Below are 16223 nucleotides of genomic sequence, written 5' to 3' on the forward strand. Positions count from 1 at the left end.
TCATCACTTCCCAGCAATGGCTAAACAAATGTTAGCAGAACTGCTAAAAAACATTTCTATGAACAAAACAAATTAACATTTCGACAAGAACAGCATTAAAAGACAAATGAGAAAAGTTCAGTAATTGGCCTAAAATTGGAAAGCAGTTTCATGAGAACATAAAGAAATGTTCAATGTAAATTAACTGAATGTTTAATGGAAGTTTTATTCTACAGGAACAAATATGACAAAAACCACAAAATGAAGCCACAATCTTGAAAAGTAACTGGTTTACAGCTAGAACAACGAACAAAAGTCAAACTATGATTAACATGTAAAAATTAACAGATAAACACCAAATTCCCTAAAAGAGAAAAAGTATGCAAGAAATAGCAAAAAAAAATTATTCTCTACTCCAGAGGCTCCAGTTAGAAGATTGCATAATGTCAATAAAAACAGGCTAGCTTGACTTGAAAAACAGCAACTTCTGTCAGAGGTTCCAATATATAAAAAATTAGAAATGCATAACAAATAGAACATAGAAATTTTAATGATAAATTCAGCTCAATCTTCCTAAAATTAAAATCCATCAAAAACTCAGCATGCTTAAGCTATTAAATCCTCACTGAGTGAAAGAAATGGGTGTAAATTAACATTAAATCAATACAAACAATTTTTACAAATACAAGCCATTCTATAATAAAAAGAATAGTACAAAATAAGCATTATACTAGAAGTGAGTCACAAACAGCAAGAGCAGACCACCTGATATGATTTGGAAATATCAGTTCCAGAAGAAAAAAATCTCATAGTCAGCATACAAAAAATATGGATGAAGAATAAAATAATCATTGAATTAGAAACAACCTTTATCAGGATTTGATCTTAACCTTTGAAGGCAGTAGCAAGTGGTTGCTAGCTTTGTTTTTCTAAGAAACATTATTCATTTTTTAAATTAATTGCAACAGTGTCATAATTATTCCATATATTGCATGTTAATAGATATGTATGTATACATCCTATTTATATGTATGAATTTTCCCACATTTAAATGTCCTTCCTAAGGAAAGTAGCCCAAAACCAAACACAGTAGTTCAAATGTGGTCTAACTAGTACCTTCACAATAAAGTTATAACTTCTTCAGACTTGTATTGAATATTTCTGTAAATACAACAATGATCCTATTTGCCCTACCACTAGCAATAGTACATTGCTTGGATGGCTTAAAGATTGCTTTCTTTTGTGATACTGTTAAGGTTATTCCCATTCAAACTATAATTCAAATAATAAATGTGTGTGTGTATATGTATATATGTAATAACCTACCTGCATTATCTTGCATTTATTATAACTAAAACCCGTATACTAGCTGTACACCTAAGTAACTAAATTATGTAAATCCATTTATAAATCAGCAGCATTCAAGACCTTAATATCTTAATTAGAATTACAAGTATATAATCTGTATGAAAATAACCACAATATTAGAGAAGAAAATGATCTCAGTATACTGGCTGATCAGTGTCTTAAGCAATCTAAGCAGCATACTGTTACTACCAGTAAGTCAAACATAATTTTATGTTTTAGTTGCCAGAATGCCCATCCATTGGACAGGAGTAATTTATTTGTAACAAAAAATAGGAAATATTGCTTTTTCTCTATCTCAACAGAATAAACATTAACAGCTCACTAAAAGTACATAAAGGTACCAATACTGAGAAAAAAGTCGTACTGTTTTCAAGAATTCTAACAATATTGGTTACATACACACACACGTTGAAGTTCATTTGTATAGATTTAGAGTAATATTGAATATAATTCTTAAAAAGATTATAATTTTATTGTAAAAGTCACTGGTTAAAGCCACATTTGAGGTAATGTGTTCAGCCTTGTGCTCCTTATGTTACTGTAAATGCAAAATAGGCAGCCACATATAAAGTATAGAACTGGTTGTTAACTATAATATAGGCCTAAACTGCTTCTATTTTTGGCCATTGGGCAGTAGTTATCCCACTTATTTTTATCTGGAAAGACACAAATGCACTATAAAGCCTTACATTTAAAAGCAGCGAGGTTTGGTAAGTTTAATTTATGTGTATAAATCTCCAAAGTTAACTGCCTGATGACTTATTTAATAGCTGTAGTTGCAGAATACTGAATGATTCATTTAACAGCTGCAGTTGAAAAATAATGAATGAAGAGAATCTTCTATGTTTACTCATCAAAATATTCAGCCTCATTCTTTTGACTGTGTGTATTTGGCAGATTCTTAGTAAATTACAAGTGTTGTACACCAAATATTAGATATTTTTGATAAAGATTTGTCGTTGAATATAAAATAGTTTTATTATGTAGTACAAGTGCAAAGTGGTTTTCACATTAGGATAAAAAATACTCATTCATTTGAAAATTTTCAAATTTCTTTTCTGTAATCTCTTAAACCTCCTAAATAAATACATTATTTCTCAGTAAAACTTCTTATTAGTTATTTTTTTAAACCCTAGCTCTATATATGATTAAAAGGTTGGTCAACTTGTCTCACCTTGTAATCACCCAAAAATTGATATAAATCTAACTTTCCCTTTTTTCTTTCTAGAAGAACTTCAAATTGTAAAACAAAACATTTGTTTATTATAAATAACTTTAAACTTGTCACAGTATACATTTGTTTATACTTAAATGTTATTTTATTGTCCTTTAAACTGTGTTTAAATTAATATTCCCACTATAAAATATGTATATCAACTGGTGAATATGGAGTTTATGATACCCTACAATGGCTAAATGAAAGCTTACCTCATGAAAAATGTTATTATTTAGTGTACCTAGTCTAACTTAAAAATTTGTTTTAATTTTTAGATTTTCGTTAATTTTCTAATAACAGATAAAGAACACATGTTAAAAACAAGAAATAAAGTACTTACCAGAGAATTTACTTTTTTGCTTTTGATAACACTTAACCCAACTTTATTTTTTTATTAATTGTACTACCACAATAAGCATTTTATATTAAATTGAATAAAAAACAAAGAATACTGAATAATAAAATGCAAAAATTAGACAATAGCCCAAAAACATCACATATATTTAAAAACATCTGGTATGAGTAGAGAAGGCACTAATAGAGGAGCGAACGTTTCAACCTTCTTCGGTCATCGTCAGGTTCACAAAGAAAGAAAGAAGTAACTGACCGATAGCTGACCACATGTTTGAAGGCAGTTGTGTAACTGAGTGTAGGAATGTAGAGGGCGTGCTTAGATGTTTGATTATATTTATTAATATAGGTATAAAGGTGTTCCTTTGTATTAGTTTATTTTGGGCTTGAGTTGTTGTATAAGTAAGGCTTCTTTAATTTTGCATTTGTTTATGTTTGTTTCTTTATTTAGTATTTGGGTGTTTTCTATGGTTATGTAATGTTTATTTGACTTGCAGTGTTCGAAAACATGTGAAGGTGACTTTTTGTGTTCTTTAAATCTGGTTTCCATTTTTCTACTTGTTTCTCCAACATAGAAGTCGTGGCAGTTATCACATTGTATTTTATAATGTTAGTGTGGTGTTTATCAGTATAGTTTTTACACAGTATAATACACCTTAGATTTGTGCCTGGTTTTTGAATAAATTTGGCATTAACTGGAATGTCATCTTTTGTTGCTAGATTTTGCCAAATGTTGTTTTTTTGTCTGCTGATGTCAGAAATATATGGTATGCAGCCGTACATGGTTTCATGATTTTTTTAATTCGTGAGATATATTTACTTTTGTTACTTGATTTTGCTTTTTGTCCAGGTGTGTGCATATAATGTTTTCTATGGCTTGTGGAGGAAACTTATTGATGTTGATGAAGTACTGTTTTATTTTGTCTAATTTGTTGTTAATTTTATCCGGTGAGCATAGTTTTATGGCTGTGTTTATTTAGTTTCTTAATATGTTGAGTTTTTGTTTTGTTTCATGTGCTGAGTCCCAAGGAATGTATAATCCAGTATGGGTGATTTTTTGGTGGATTTCTGTTTTAAATTGTGTATCGGTTCTTGTAATTTTGAGGTTAAGAAATGATATTTTATTGCTTTCTTCCTGTTCACATGTGAAGTTAATGTTGGGATGTATAGAGTTAATGTAATTGAAAAAATTAAGTGTGTGTTCTATAGATGTGAATCCCACAATCGTGTCTTCTACATATCTGTACCAATATAGCTGTGGATGTAATGCTGTGGTAATTGCTTGTGTTTCAACTTGTGTCATATAAATATTGGCTAGAACTGGTGATACTGGATTGCCCATGTTTTAGGCCATTTGTTTGTATGTAACTGTGGTTTTGAACATAAGTTTGTCTTCATCATGGTGAATTCTATGAGGGTTGCTAATTGGTCGCTGGAAATGTCTATTGATGGGTTAAGGTCTCGGATATAGAGTTCTAAGGCTACCTTGCAGGCTTCAGTAGTTGGGACTTCTGTAAAGAAGGATATGACATCTAAACTGGCCATTAAGGCTTTATGATTAAGTTGATTAAGGTTAGATTTAAAATTAAAGGAGTCTTTGATGAATGAGCTGGCTGATGTTACATATTTGGAGAATGTCTGTTTACCAAGATTGTAATTAAACAATTCTTATGTGGACATTATTGGTTGTAGTGGACAATCTGGTTTATGAGGTTTGGGGGTATGGTATATTGGAGAAACAAGCAGAAATATGGAAACCAAAGTCAAAGTACACAAAAAGTCACCTTCACATGTTTTCGAACACTGCAAATCAAGTAAACACAACATAACCAGAGAAAACACCCAAATGTTAAGTAAAGAAACAAACATAAATAAATGTAAAATTAAAGAAGTCTTACTTATACAACAACTTAAGCCCAAAATAAACTAGTACAAAGGAACACCTTTATACCTATATTAATAAATATATCTAACATCTAAGCACGCCCTCTACATTCCTACACTCAATTACACAACTGCTTTCAAACACGTGATCAGCTACCAGTCAGTAACCATTTCTTTCTTTGGGAACCTGACGATGAATGAAGAAGGTGAAAACATTGTTCACTATTCTATTAGTGCCTTCTCTACCCATACCAGCCATTTTTAAATATATACTTTTCTCTACAAGTGGGTTTTCTCATCATCATGACATAAACATCACAATTTCCCTGAATCTCTAATTACACAACAGCCATAAAAATTTCAGATAAGCTCCTCAATTTGTTTTCCATGGGAATAAAGTATGAACTGAAAGCAAAACAGACAATTCTCCTATACAGAAAACAATATAATACCTCATTTGACAGATTTAAACCTTGGCTTTGTAGTGGTTATAAATATTATAGTATTAAACATCTCAGACAAAACTATTAGCAATTTCTGAAAGAGATTATGTGATGGGTGGGCACGGCAAGTGGACTTTGATTTTCTATTTTATGGCTGTGTAACCAAATAAAATTGAAGGCTATAAAAATACATGGCTTTGCCTGAGTAATAGCAACATTATAATGAGCAATTTATATTAAAATATCATACATCTTGGAGAATGGTAAATAAATTTGAGAAAAGGTGATACCTAGAAAACAAATGTTAGAATTCTCACACCAGGGGAAACTGAAGATTTTTTAAATAGTAACATATAAAAGAACTCAAAACTTCAATATTGTTAAAGTTTAGATTACTGGCTATGTTTTATGCCAAGCTTACTTAAGTACTGTGATTAAAAAGTAGTTTAATTAAATTTAAAAACAAGTCATTAAAGCCTCCTGATATGCAGACAAAATGATGCCTGTTCTGGAAAAAAAAAAGTTAAATAATGCTGTCATCATTTTATGTAGACAGAAATGAGGGAAACAAAAGCTACTTAGCATAATACAGAGTTGTTTTATTTAGATTCAAATCAAGTGTAAAAACACAAAATGACTATAAATGAAATATATCTTTATACATAACATTTCTAAATGTACTAAAATTAGAAATTTAGATACATTTTCTTCTCATGTGTTATATTGCACATTTAAATACTACACAGATAAAAAATTAACATCGAGACTTGAGTCCTCCTTCTTCACCATAACCATACCAATAACTGTAAAAACCAACTTTTTTCATTTGTTGCTTTTCATTTAATTTAATTTTTCCTTAAATGATGACAGGAGGTATTAAAGTGAAGGTTACTGGGGCTGTAGCTTCAGTTCTGAATTCAAAAAAGCCCCATTATTTAAAAAATAATTTTTTTAAAGAAAAATATAAAATAACTGTTCATCAGTTTACTTTTTTTATAGAGAAAAAACAACAGAGTGCCAAACATTATCTCAAGCAAAAACATCAGAAATAATCAAGTTGATGCGAAATCTCTGGATGCTGATGATCATCAGTCTTATCATATCAAATCAAGCCTCTGTTCTCAATCAGAAAAGGCTGAATACTCAAACACAAGCCAAGAATGTGAAAACAATCATGTAGTGACTACAACTCTCAAAGCTGATACCATTCCCTCATCAAACTGAATTAAGCTCCTACCAACAGGAAAAAATCAATTATTGCAATGGTAATGTCGATACTAGCCCATCTTTTACATTTGACATTGGGACATGGACACAAGATTTAAACAATTTGAGAGATTATTTTTTGTGTATAAGGCTACTCTTTGCCAGTACATGGGACTAACAAAATAGATTCTGAGTTACAAGTATAAATGTCAATATTCAAAAGCCTTTTTTTATTGCAAACAATTGGTTTTTGTTACTCACTACCAAAAGAGAATACATTCTGCATTGTATGCAAATTGTTATTAACTTTTTCACTAGCAACTGGTTATTCTAACTAGAAAACAAATTGCAAGGGAGTTTAGTCAGCATAAAGCAAGCTTGCTGCTTCAAAGCTGTGTCACTAAATGTGTTAATCATAAAACCAAAACTGAACAAACCAACTCTAAAAGAGCAGATGGTGTCAAAGAAAAAACAAAGGCACCATGTTCCAATGTGTATTCTCTCAGCCATAAAGTTCCTATCATCCAGAAGAGCATCTTTCAGAGGAAGCAATGAAGTAGTTGGTTCAGTGGCAGTTACTTAAGATCATTTACTTGCATATTCAAAAATGTGCAAATAAGAGAAAAGTTCATGTGTCATACTTATCCTCAACTGTTTGTAATGACTTCATAGAAATCTTATGTAAAGAAGCTTTCACCATCTTTATCTTGCAAATTAAAATATCCAAGAATTCAGTGTCCCTTGATTTTACTCCAGATATTCCATATGTATCAACTTGCAATAAATTTTGGATATGTCATAGATAACACAATATCACTTATTTATTTAAAGAGTAGTTCAATATTATATTTTCAATTGTAAAATTTAATAACAGAATAACTAAAGAAATAAAACCATGTACTTCTCAACATCTTGTAACCCAACTCAGTTTTTATTGGCATGTTAGTAGACTTCTAATGTGTATACTATCAGTGGCTCTCAGCATGTCTAACCAATATTTGACTTCAGTCCACATTCTCTGCAACATGTCCACATGTTACAGTAACAATGATATCCATTTTCTGATGATTAGCTCTATAGTGTTTGCTATAGATGTGCAATACATGATGTCTTTAACATACCCCCAAATAAAGAAGTCTGGTGAAGCAAGTTTTTATTTTATACCTTTCAATTAAAATTAAGTAAAACTACAAAAAAATAAATTTGTGCCATTAGATACAGACAAAAGAGAAAGTTAATATTTTTTATACTGCTGCTATAATTATGTTAACCAATTGTTGCCATGATCAGCTGACTATTTTACCATTTAATTATTATTAGTTACTATCCTTTAACTCATTTATTACCAGATAGCTCTTATGTTTTAGAAACTAATTTGCTGCAGAACAGTATGTGGTAACAAAATAAGGGATTAAAACCTGAGTTTTTCTCTTTACAAAGGCAGATTGATAGATGAATAGACTATATGGATATTTTTAGGAGTTGTATTCACAATTTGACAACTACTTCATTGGATTAGCTCCATGTGTGTATTATTATTACACACTGTAGAATGCATACCTTCTCATTTCTTATATTTGGATCACACACATCCTATTTGTTATACATATATATTTTTTATTTAATAATAATTATATGATCCTCACTGATATGATGGGTTAATGTAGAAAATGTCACATAGTTATTTGTTTTCTGGGATCCTAAGTTCTGACTTTTGTGTCTGTACTGTATTGGAATATACATTCACACAGAATGTTGTACGATATTATAGTAAAAACTTACCTTTTACAGGGGTTTAATGGAACGATACCCATTATTACCATCAACAACATTAATACCATTAAACTTAGAATGTTTAGTGACATTTGTTGATTTTTCTGTTTTGGCAAATGATAAAACAATATTCAAGAAAGATGATACCCAAAGAAAGGCATTGCCTGAAACACTATCAACAATGGTGTATGTGTGTGTGTGTGTGTGTGTGTGTATACACACACACATTTAATATATATATATATACACATTTCTGTAGTTAACTTCTTAGCAGTTTTACCTTCAACATTTTTCTTTTATCTCTTTCAACAACCACTACTCGTAATATCCTACATATCTTTTTAGGAATTTTTACAACAATAAAAAAGACACTCGTAGAGTCAAAATATTTAAGTGTTTGAATTTTTTACAGTAAGTTCAAACAAATTTGAAACTGTGAAACCATATACATACAAAGTTAAAAACTGGGCACAAGAAGCTTTGCATGACATTATATTTTGCTTATAAAATGTTCTTCAACGTAAATGTAGTAAGCCAGATTAACTTACCTTTTAAATCCAGTGCATTGTGTTGATTATACTCAGGAGATAACCCTCTGACCTTGGTTAAAAAAAACCCAAAAGATGGGTGACTTTCTTTCATCACTTTTGGAATCGGATTCTTCTGTCTACTAGAACTTGGACTCTCCATGTCACTGGTGTCTATTCTAGACTTTTTGTGCAGTGGTTCTTCTGTAATAGTGAAAAAGAAAAAAAGAGGAACATAATATTATACTGTAACATGTCTTTATAGATAACAAAAAATCAGTTGGTCTTTTGAAGCTAATTACACTTACCTTTCAGAAAAATTACACATTTTAATCCATTCTATATTTTTCAAGAAATTAGAAATTCCCATCTCAAACTCTTCCAAAAGAATGGCTTCCAATACTGCAGAGAGCAATATATTCCATACCCAATAACTCTACTAAAACAATAAAACTCCATAAATGAAGTTAGCCTGTCTTATTCAAACTTTAAACTCATGTTTTTCTGCCTTCATAATGTAACATAGCCTGAAGACAAGGGACTATTTCTTCCTTCAAACATGTCCTTGAACACTTTTAAGAAAAGTAAAAACTTTCATAGCTACCATTTGTTTTTCAGAAAACTATTAGTTCCCTCTTCCAGGAGTGCTAACCTCCACTTCAGCCAATGGTAACATTTCATATGTTAATGAGCCAGTTAGAAGAATAAAATATTCTTAAACTAAAATATATCCTGTCTTCTCTGACTCTTAAACTTGTCTTTTTATTGTTTTCTTCAGAATATGTAAATCACAAGGAAATCAGAGGCCCTTATCCAACTGATCCCTTGAATAATATACTAAACTTGTCTCCATGAAAAAACATGTTAATATATCTTAAACTTTTCTTGTCAGAGAGCCTTTCTATCCAAGAATTATTCTAGTACTAATAATTTTCATATGAACCCTTTCTATTTGATCAATATCCTTTCTCATACAAGGAGACCAAAACTGTATAGTATTCAGTGAGGACTAGCTAGAGATACATACAGTCAGCTCCACTAGTATTAGATCTACCAGTACAGCTAAGAAATAATGACACGTAAAAAATATGTCTTATAAATGTACACAAGAGACTAGTAACAAAAATAATCTTGGTAGGGATTGGGTAAGATTATTAAATTGGAGTATATGATGGTTAGATGAGAGAAAGCAAAATGTTACTTCTGATGTTCTGAAGAACCTAGACTGATACCAGAGGAGTATTTTAGGGTTCAGTGATATTTTATTATATTAATGATAACAGTATGAGCAAAATTAGTAAATTAGAGAAGTATGCCCATGACTTTAAGTACTTCTAGATGTTCTGAGAATGTTAAAGTATTATAGAACCAGGATCAATTGATAAAATGGACAAACATTTGGTAAATCTATAATAACACTAAATGCAGGGTACTGCATTTAGGTCACCATAATTTTGATCACATATTATAAAGAGAACCCACTCAGCAGTGTGACTGAAGAAAAGGATTTTATCATAATGACAGATAAATCACTCAAGTCAGTAAGCCAATACTGTGTTGCTAGGTAAGCTAACAGAACTCTACTGTTTATTCATAAAACGTAGTAATTTCTCATGATATACAAATGACTAGTCTGCCCTCATTTTGAATGCTATGAACAATTTTGACACACTGACTTACTGTTTGAAATGATTCAGAGAAAGACCATTAGAATTATTCCTGGGATGGACAGTTACCTTACACTGTTACAGTGGTAAGTTGCTTAAACTATTTGCTCTTACAAAAAGGTTAAGAAATTCTCTTATTGAAGTTCACAAAATTATCTGGGGAATCAAAAGAATATAGGCCTCTGATTGTTTTGTGCTGTATTCTTAGCACGATGAAACAAGAGAAAATAAACCTACAATTTTGACAAAGACAGGCTAGATCCAAATTTATTAAGTGTTTTAACTTTTACCCTTCTAAGAACGTGTGTAAAAACGTGCTTTGACAGTGAAGCATTAAAGGCCATATGGCTCGTTGTTGTTCAAACGTTTTAAGTTATTCAGCTTCTAATTTAACAAAAAAAATAATTAACCAGCTCTTTATACAAACCCACAAAATGTGAAAATTCTTTAAAATGTTGTGGATTCTTTCTGTAGCATTCTCTCCCATATTTACATCTAGGTAGATTATCATTAGATGCAAGTTTAGTTTCTTCTTTCTCCGGACTTTGGTAACTATATTTTCTAATTGTGCTAATGGTGTTTCGAATAATCTTCTTGGATCTGGCACCTTCGTCGTATTCCAAGTCAGACATTTCATTACATTTTTGAGACTTTTTACCTGAAATAATACCTTCTGTTTCAGCACACCTTTTATTGTCGTTTAACTTTACTTTATCAGCAACAACTACTACTCCTTTTCTATCTTCCATCACTAGTTCACCTGCGTCGACTACACAAACTACGATTATGTTACTACTATAAACGTAGTATCACAAAATTCGAAAAGACGTTAAAACGAAACAGTAGTATTAACGATTTAAAAGATTCGTGGTTATGTCACTTTTCTCAGTTCACGTCATATCGTTTAAAAAACACATGTTGTAAAAACGTATGAATTTTACATTATTTTGTGATATGTGTTTAACGTAAAATTCTATGTACTCAATATTCTCACGCCGGTTGTAAGTTATACCAAAGAAAGATTTAAAATTCATACTGCAGTTGTAATATTTTTCCTTCGACAGGCCAACCAATGGCTTATAAGGGCTTATAATTTGGTTTCAACGTTGACAGTGGGCACAGTGCACATAGCCAAAATAGCCCATAACATACAAACAAAACCTTTTCGACTGTTTCACATATTAATTTTGGTTACCCTATTTATTTGAATTTAACATTTTAACCCAGAAATTACTACTGTTTGGTTAAAAGTTGAATACAGTTTTCTAAACAATTTGTTTATTTCTAAATTAAATTTAAAGGGACCCGAATAATACACGACAGAAACAAAATTTAGAAAGACCTAACAATAACATAAATTAACCAAAACGGAGGGCCGAACGTGATTTTATGCTTAGCGAACTCGGTTGTGATTCCGAGCTTGGAACATGGTTTGTTGCTACAAAATATCGTTTCACACTTTGGGGCCATGAGTGTAATTTTAGAGTGCCAGTCAAAACTCACTTCACTATTTGATGAGAAAAGAGTAGTGCAAGAATTAGTAGTAGATGCTGCGTAGTAGCCACTTATCACTTTAAAATGAAAGACAATGCACAATTGTATAGCTTTGCGCTAAAATTATTATTGCGTACTTATATGCAAAGGTGCCATGTATAACCTTCTATTTCTCCATAAATTATAAACGGCATAATTTCTAATACATTGACTTTGAACGCCCCATAATAACAGATACTAACTAATAAACTTAATAAAGCCATATTTCAAAATGAGATCAAATATCACTTTTGCAGTGTGGTATGTGAGTACAGGACCAGTCGTTGAGAAAAGCGACATGTGTTACCCACCTCAAGGAGCACCAAAATCGGTATTGCAGTCAGCAATTCATGTGAAGTTTACAAAAGGAGCGCCTGATACAAAGTTGGAACAAGCTACAGTTTTGCCTACGGCCAGTTCTGTGGAAATATGTGGTAGGTTTTGATAAAAATGCTGAATTCCACAAATTATCAAACAGGTAAATCTGGTACTAATTACAAATTCGTTCACTAAATAAGGAGAGAGTGATTCTGTCGAACAGTTCGAATTAATCTTCCTAATGTATATAAAATAAAGAGATTGCACAAAACTCCTAAAAGAGAAAACGGAATTATTTGATTAGAGGTGAAATTCTGCAGGTAGTGAATATCAGGAGTTAATCAAGCTGCTTTTACAAATTTGCATGCGTTCAACTGTTCCCTCAAAAAAAAATTCATTACACTCAAATTATCATGTTTTTTATGTTTTCACGTACATTTTTTTCATTTAAAAAACAGGACCACTTTATCAAGCTCAGTACATCTACCTTTTTAAAAAGAAACCTCCCAGATTTGACACAAAAAAAGAGAGAGAGAGAGAGGGAGTTCAGCGTAAGCACTTGTTTATTCGAAAATACAATTTTAGTTTCTTGGTTATGCTTAGACACACTGCTTTATTTCTGTTGAGATTGAGCTCTTTAAAATTAAATACAATGATTTTTTGTGTAATTCTTTAATCACTGATCTCATAATAGACCTGAAACTAGAAAGTATGCATTAATGGTTCTTATTCATGTGCCCTTCATACTAATTCGATAACAAGGCTCTTACATACAGGACAATGACATCCCATCATGGCCAGATGGTTAAGGCACTCGACTTATAATCTGAAGGTCGCTGGTTCGGATCCCCGTACCACCAAACATGCTCACCCTTTCAGTAGGGGGGCGTTATAATGTGACGGTGTGATGTGGATTCGAACCCGCGACCCTCAGATTACGAGTCGAGTGCCTTAACCACCTGGCAATGCCAGGCCTTAGATGTTAACAGAAGAAAACAGCGGATTGCGAAGCATTTGAGGCATCTTGTTGAAATTATAAATCCTTCATAGTTTGCTACGAACTTTCTGGATCAAGTGGTAAACCTATTTCTGAGATACTGATAGGTTTGTGGCTCATATCAGCAAGCAGGAACTCTTTGAAGGTTTTAGGATTAATTTTCGAAATGTTAAAAAATATTGGCCAAATGAAACGATGAATATTTGTGTTTTTTCTTATAGCGTCGCGCTAAACATGCTCGCCCTCCCAGCCGTGGGGGTGTATAATGTGACGGTCAATCCCACTATTCGTTGGTAAAAGAGTAGCCCAAGAGTTGGCGGTGGGTGGTGATGACTAGCTGCCTTCCCTCTAGTCTTACACTGCTAAATTAGGGACGGCTAGCACAGATAGCCCTCGAGTAGCTTTGTGCGAAATTCCAAAACAAACAAACAAACAAACTTTTTCTTATAGCAAAGCCACATCGAATCCTTAAAATTTAGTATTATAAATCCGTACTTACCGCTGTCCCAGCGGGGGACACTAAATGAAACGAAGTTTGATGCATATAATAATAATATTTATAATAGTAAAGAGTAATACATTACCTAGATTTCAGACCAATTTATTATAATTGGAAATTTTATGACGGACGATTTTGTTTGTTTGTTTGGAATTTCGCGCAAAACTACACGAGGGCTATCTGCGCTAGCCGTCCCTAATTTAGCAGTGTAAGACTAGAGGGAAGGCAGCTAGTCATCACCATCCACTGCCAACTCTTGGGCTACACTTTTACCAATGAATAGTGGGATTGACCGTAACGTTATAACGCCCCTACAGCTGAAAGGGCGAGCATATTTTGGTGCGACGGGGATTCGAACCCGCGACCCTCAGATTACAAGTCGAATTCCCAAACTGCCTGGCCTTGCTGGACCATTACGGACAGAGGACACGCAAACAACTTAGTAAAATATAATAAGAAAGATTTTATATGATGTCTTTTATGATACAAATAATGTGACTGTATATCATGTACGCCAGAGCACGTTCGAAAGACTGGGTAGCGGCCGGGCCAACATTTTGTTACATTAAGCGTTGGGCTTCTTAAGCTTTAGCTTGAACTTGAAAAACAGTTTCTAGGTAAATAAATAGTGTTATAGCTGTATATATGAATCACTATAACAATGAATAATAAATGACGTGTTATCTACAAGTGTACATATTTGTGCTTGGTTGTAGCTGTGGCGAGTACAAGGTTGGTTTGGTTTTTGGAATTTCGCACAAAGCTACTCGAGGGCTATCTGTGCTAGCCGTCCCTAATTTAGCAGTGTAAGACTAGAGGGAAGGCAGCTAGTCATCACCACCCACCGCCAACTCTTGGTCTACTCTTTTACCAACGAATAGTGGGATTGACTGTGACATTATAACGCCCCCACGGCTGGGAGGGCGAGCATGTTTGGCGCGACTCGGGCGCGAACCCGTGCCCCTCAGATTACGAAGCGTACGCCTTAACGCGCTAGACCATGCCAGGCCCCGAGTACAAGGTGTCAGCGAGCTTCTATTTTTTACGAATCATAAAGACATGCTTCCAACGAATGATTAATACTTTTGATAAAGTATAGTAAAAGTTCAACAAAATTCACTCTCAAACCACGTATATTTCAAAATTTCCTGGTTATCATTCTTCCTCAATCTTTAAAATACTGGTATGTTTTGCACATTATTCTGAGTTGTCTGATCAATCCAATATTACTTCCTCCACTACTGGATGCGAAAATACGATTCCGTAAAACGTATTCTGTAATGCACGAATATTACGAGTGTTATATGATAAGATCGCAACCAACGATTCTGTGACTTGCAAGTAACATTAGTGCAATGTTACAAGACTGCATACAACGTATTTTGTGGTGAAAAAATAACAACTTTAATATAACAAGGCTGCACATAAAGTATTCCGTGATATACGAATAATATGACTGCAGTATGACAACAAAACTGTGTACGACGAATTCTGTGATGTTAAAATAACATGAGTGTAATACAACAATATTGTATACAACGCATTCTGAGATGTACGAATGACGTGAGTGTAATACAAGATGGCATACGTTTTTCTGAAATGAAATGAGTGTAGTATGACAACAAGATTGCATACAACGTACTCAGTGATGTACAAATAATGAGTGTATTACAACACAACTGCATATGACATATTCTATAATGTATAAATAATTTTTACTAGTTGTTTTTAAGCTAGACAATAAGCTATCTGTGCTTAATCGAGACATACCGCTGGACTAGCGGGGAGCATTATATAACGATAACAATGTATTAATGTTTATGTATGTTGAATAATATTAGAAGATCTAAGATAATAGAACAAAATCAAAGAGCCTTCCTTTTTGACAGAACATGATCAATGAAAAGATTTATGCACCTGTTTATAGATTAAATTTAGTTCTATTAACCAGTTCTCATTAACAGTATTTCTTAGATTTATAGGGGGTTTAATGTTGAAAGCTAGCACTCTGTAAATGCAACTGCAGCAGGCAAAGTATTTGCTATTGTTAAAAGAATTAGCATACATGGAAATGCCATGCTGTAACATATGGATACAGCACTGATTGTTTTTATTTGGTCTGTTTTTCTTCCACCTTGGCTTTTCACATACTTCTCCAACATGTGATTTTTATTTGAACATCTCTCCTTACGTTTCTGCATATTAATTATCTTTCAAAAATGGAATATAGAACACTATTGACTCATCCAACTATTGTAGTTTGATTGAGAAACAAGTAGAAGTTGTAAACTTAGATAGATCAAATATTTTAGCTTTACAAGATACAACTCCAGTTGCTAATTCTTCAATTAAATGCTCAAGAAAAAGCAAGTAAACTGATCACTTGTAATACTTTTTGAAACTGTTTGAAAGTACATTTAATCTTTTTGTTTGACATCCAGCAATGCACATGATTCTTACAT

At 32.6% G+C, this 16223-nt stretch overlaps 1 protein-coding gene across 1 annotated transcript in view; it reads right to left on the reverse strand.

The window, feature by feature from the left end:
- Nucleotides 1-11474, reverse strand: part of gkt (tyrosyl-DNA phosphodiesterase glaikit) — an 86960-nt gene extending 75486 nt beyond the window's left edge. Inside the window, exons 1-2 of the mRNA XM_076503773.1 lie at nt 10842-11474; nt 8769-8951 (exon numbers count right to left, since the gene is read on the reverse strand). Of these exons, the coding sequence (XP_076359888.1) occupies nt 8769-8951; nt 10842-11163 (505 nt within the window). The 5' untranslated portion in view covers nt 11164-11474. The remainder of the gene's footprint in view (nt 1-8768; nt 8952-10841) is intronic.
- Nucleotides 11475-16223: the final 4749 nt, after the last annotated feature.

This window comes from Tachypleus tridentatus, chromosome 6 (genome assembly GCF_004210375.1).
Source record: "Tachypleus tridentatus isolate NWPU-2018 chromosome 6, ASM421037v1, whole genome shotgun sequence".
Classification (NCBI taxonomy): Eukaryota; Metazoa; Arthropoda; class Merostomata; order Xiphosura; family Limulidae; genus Tachypleus; species Tachypleus tridentatus.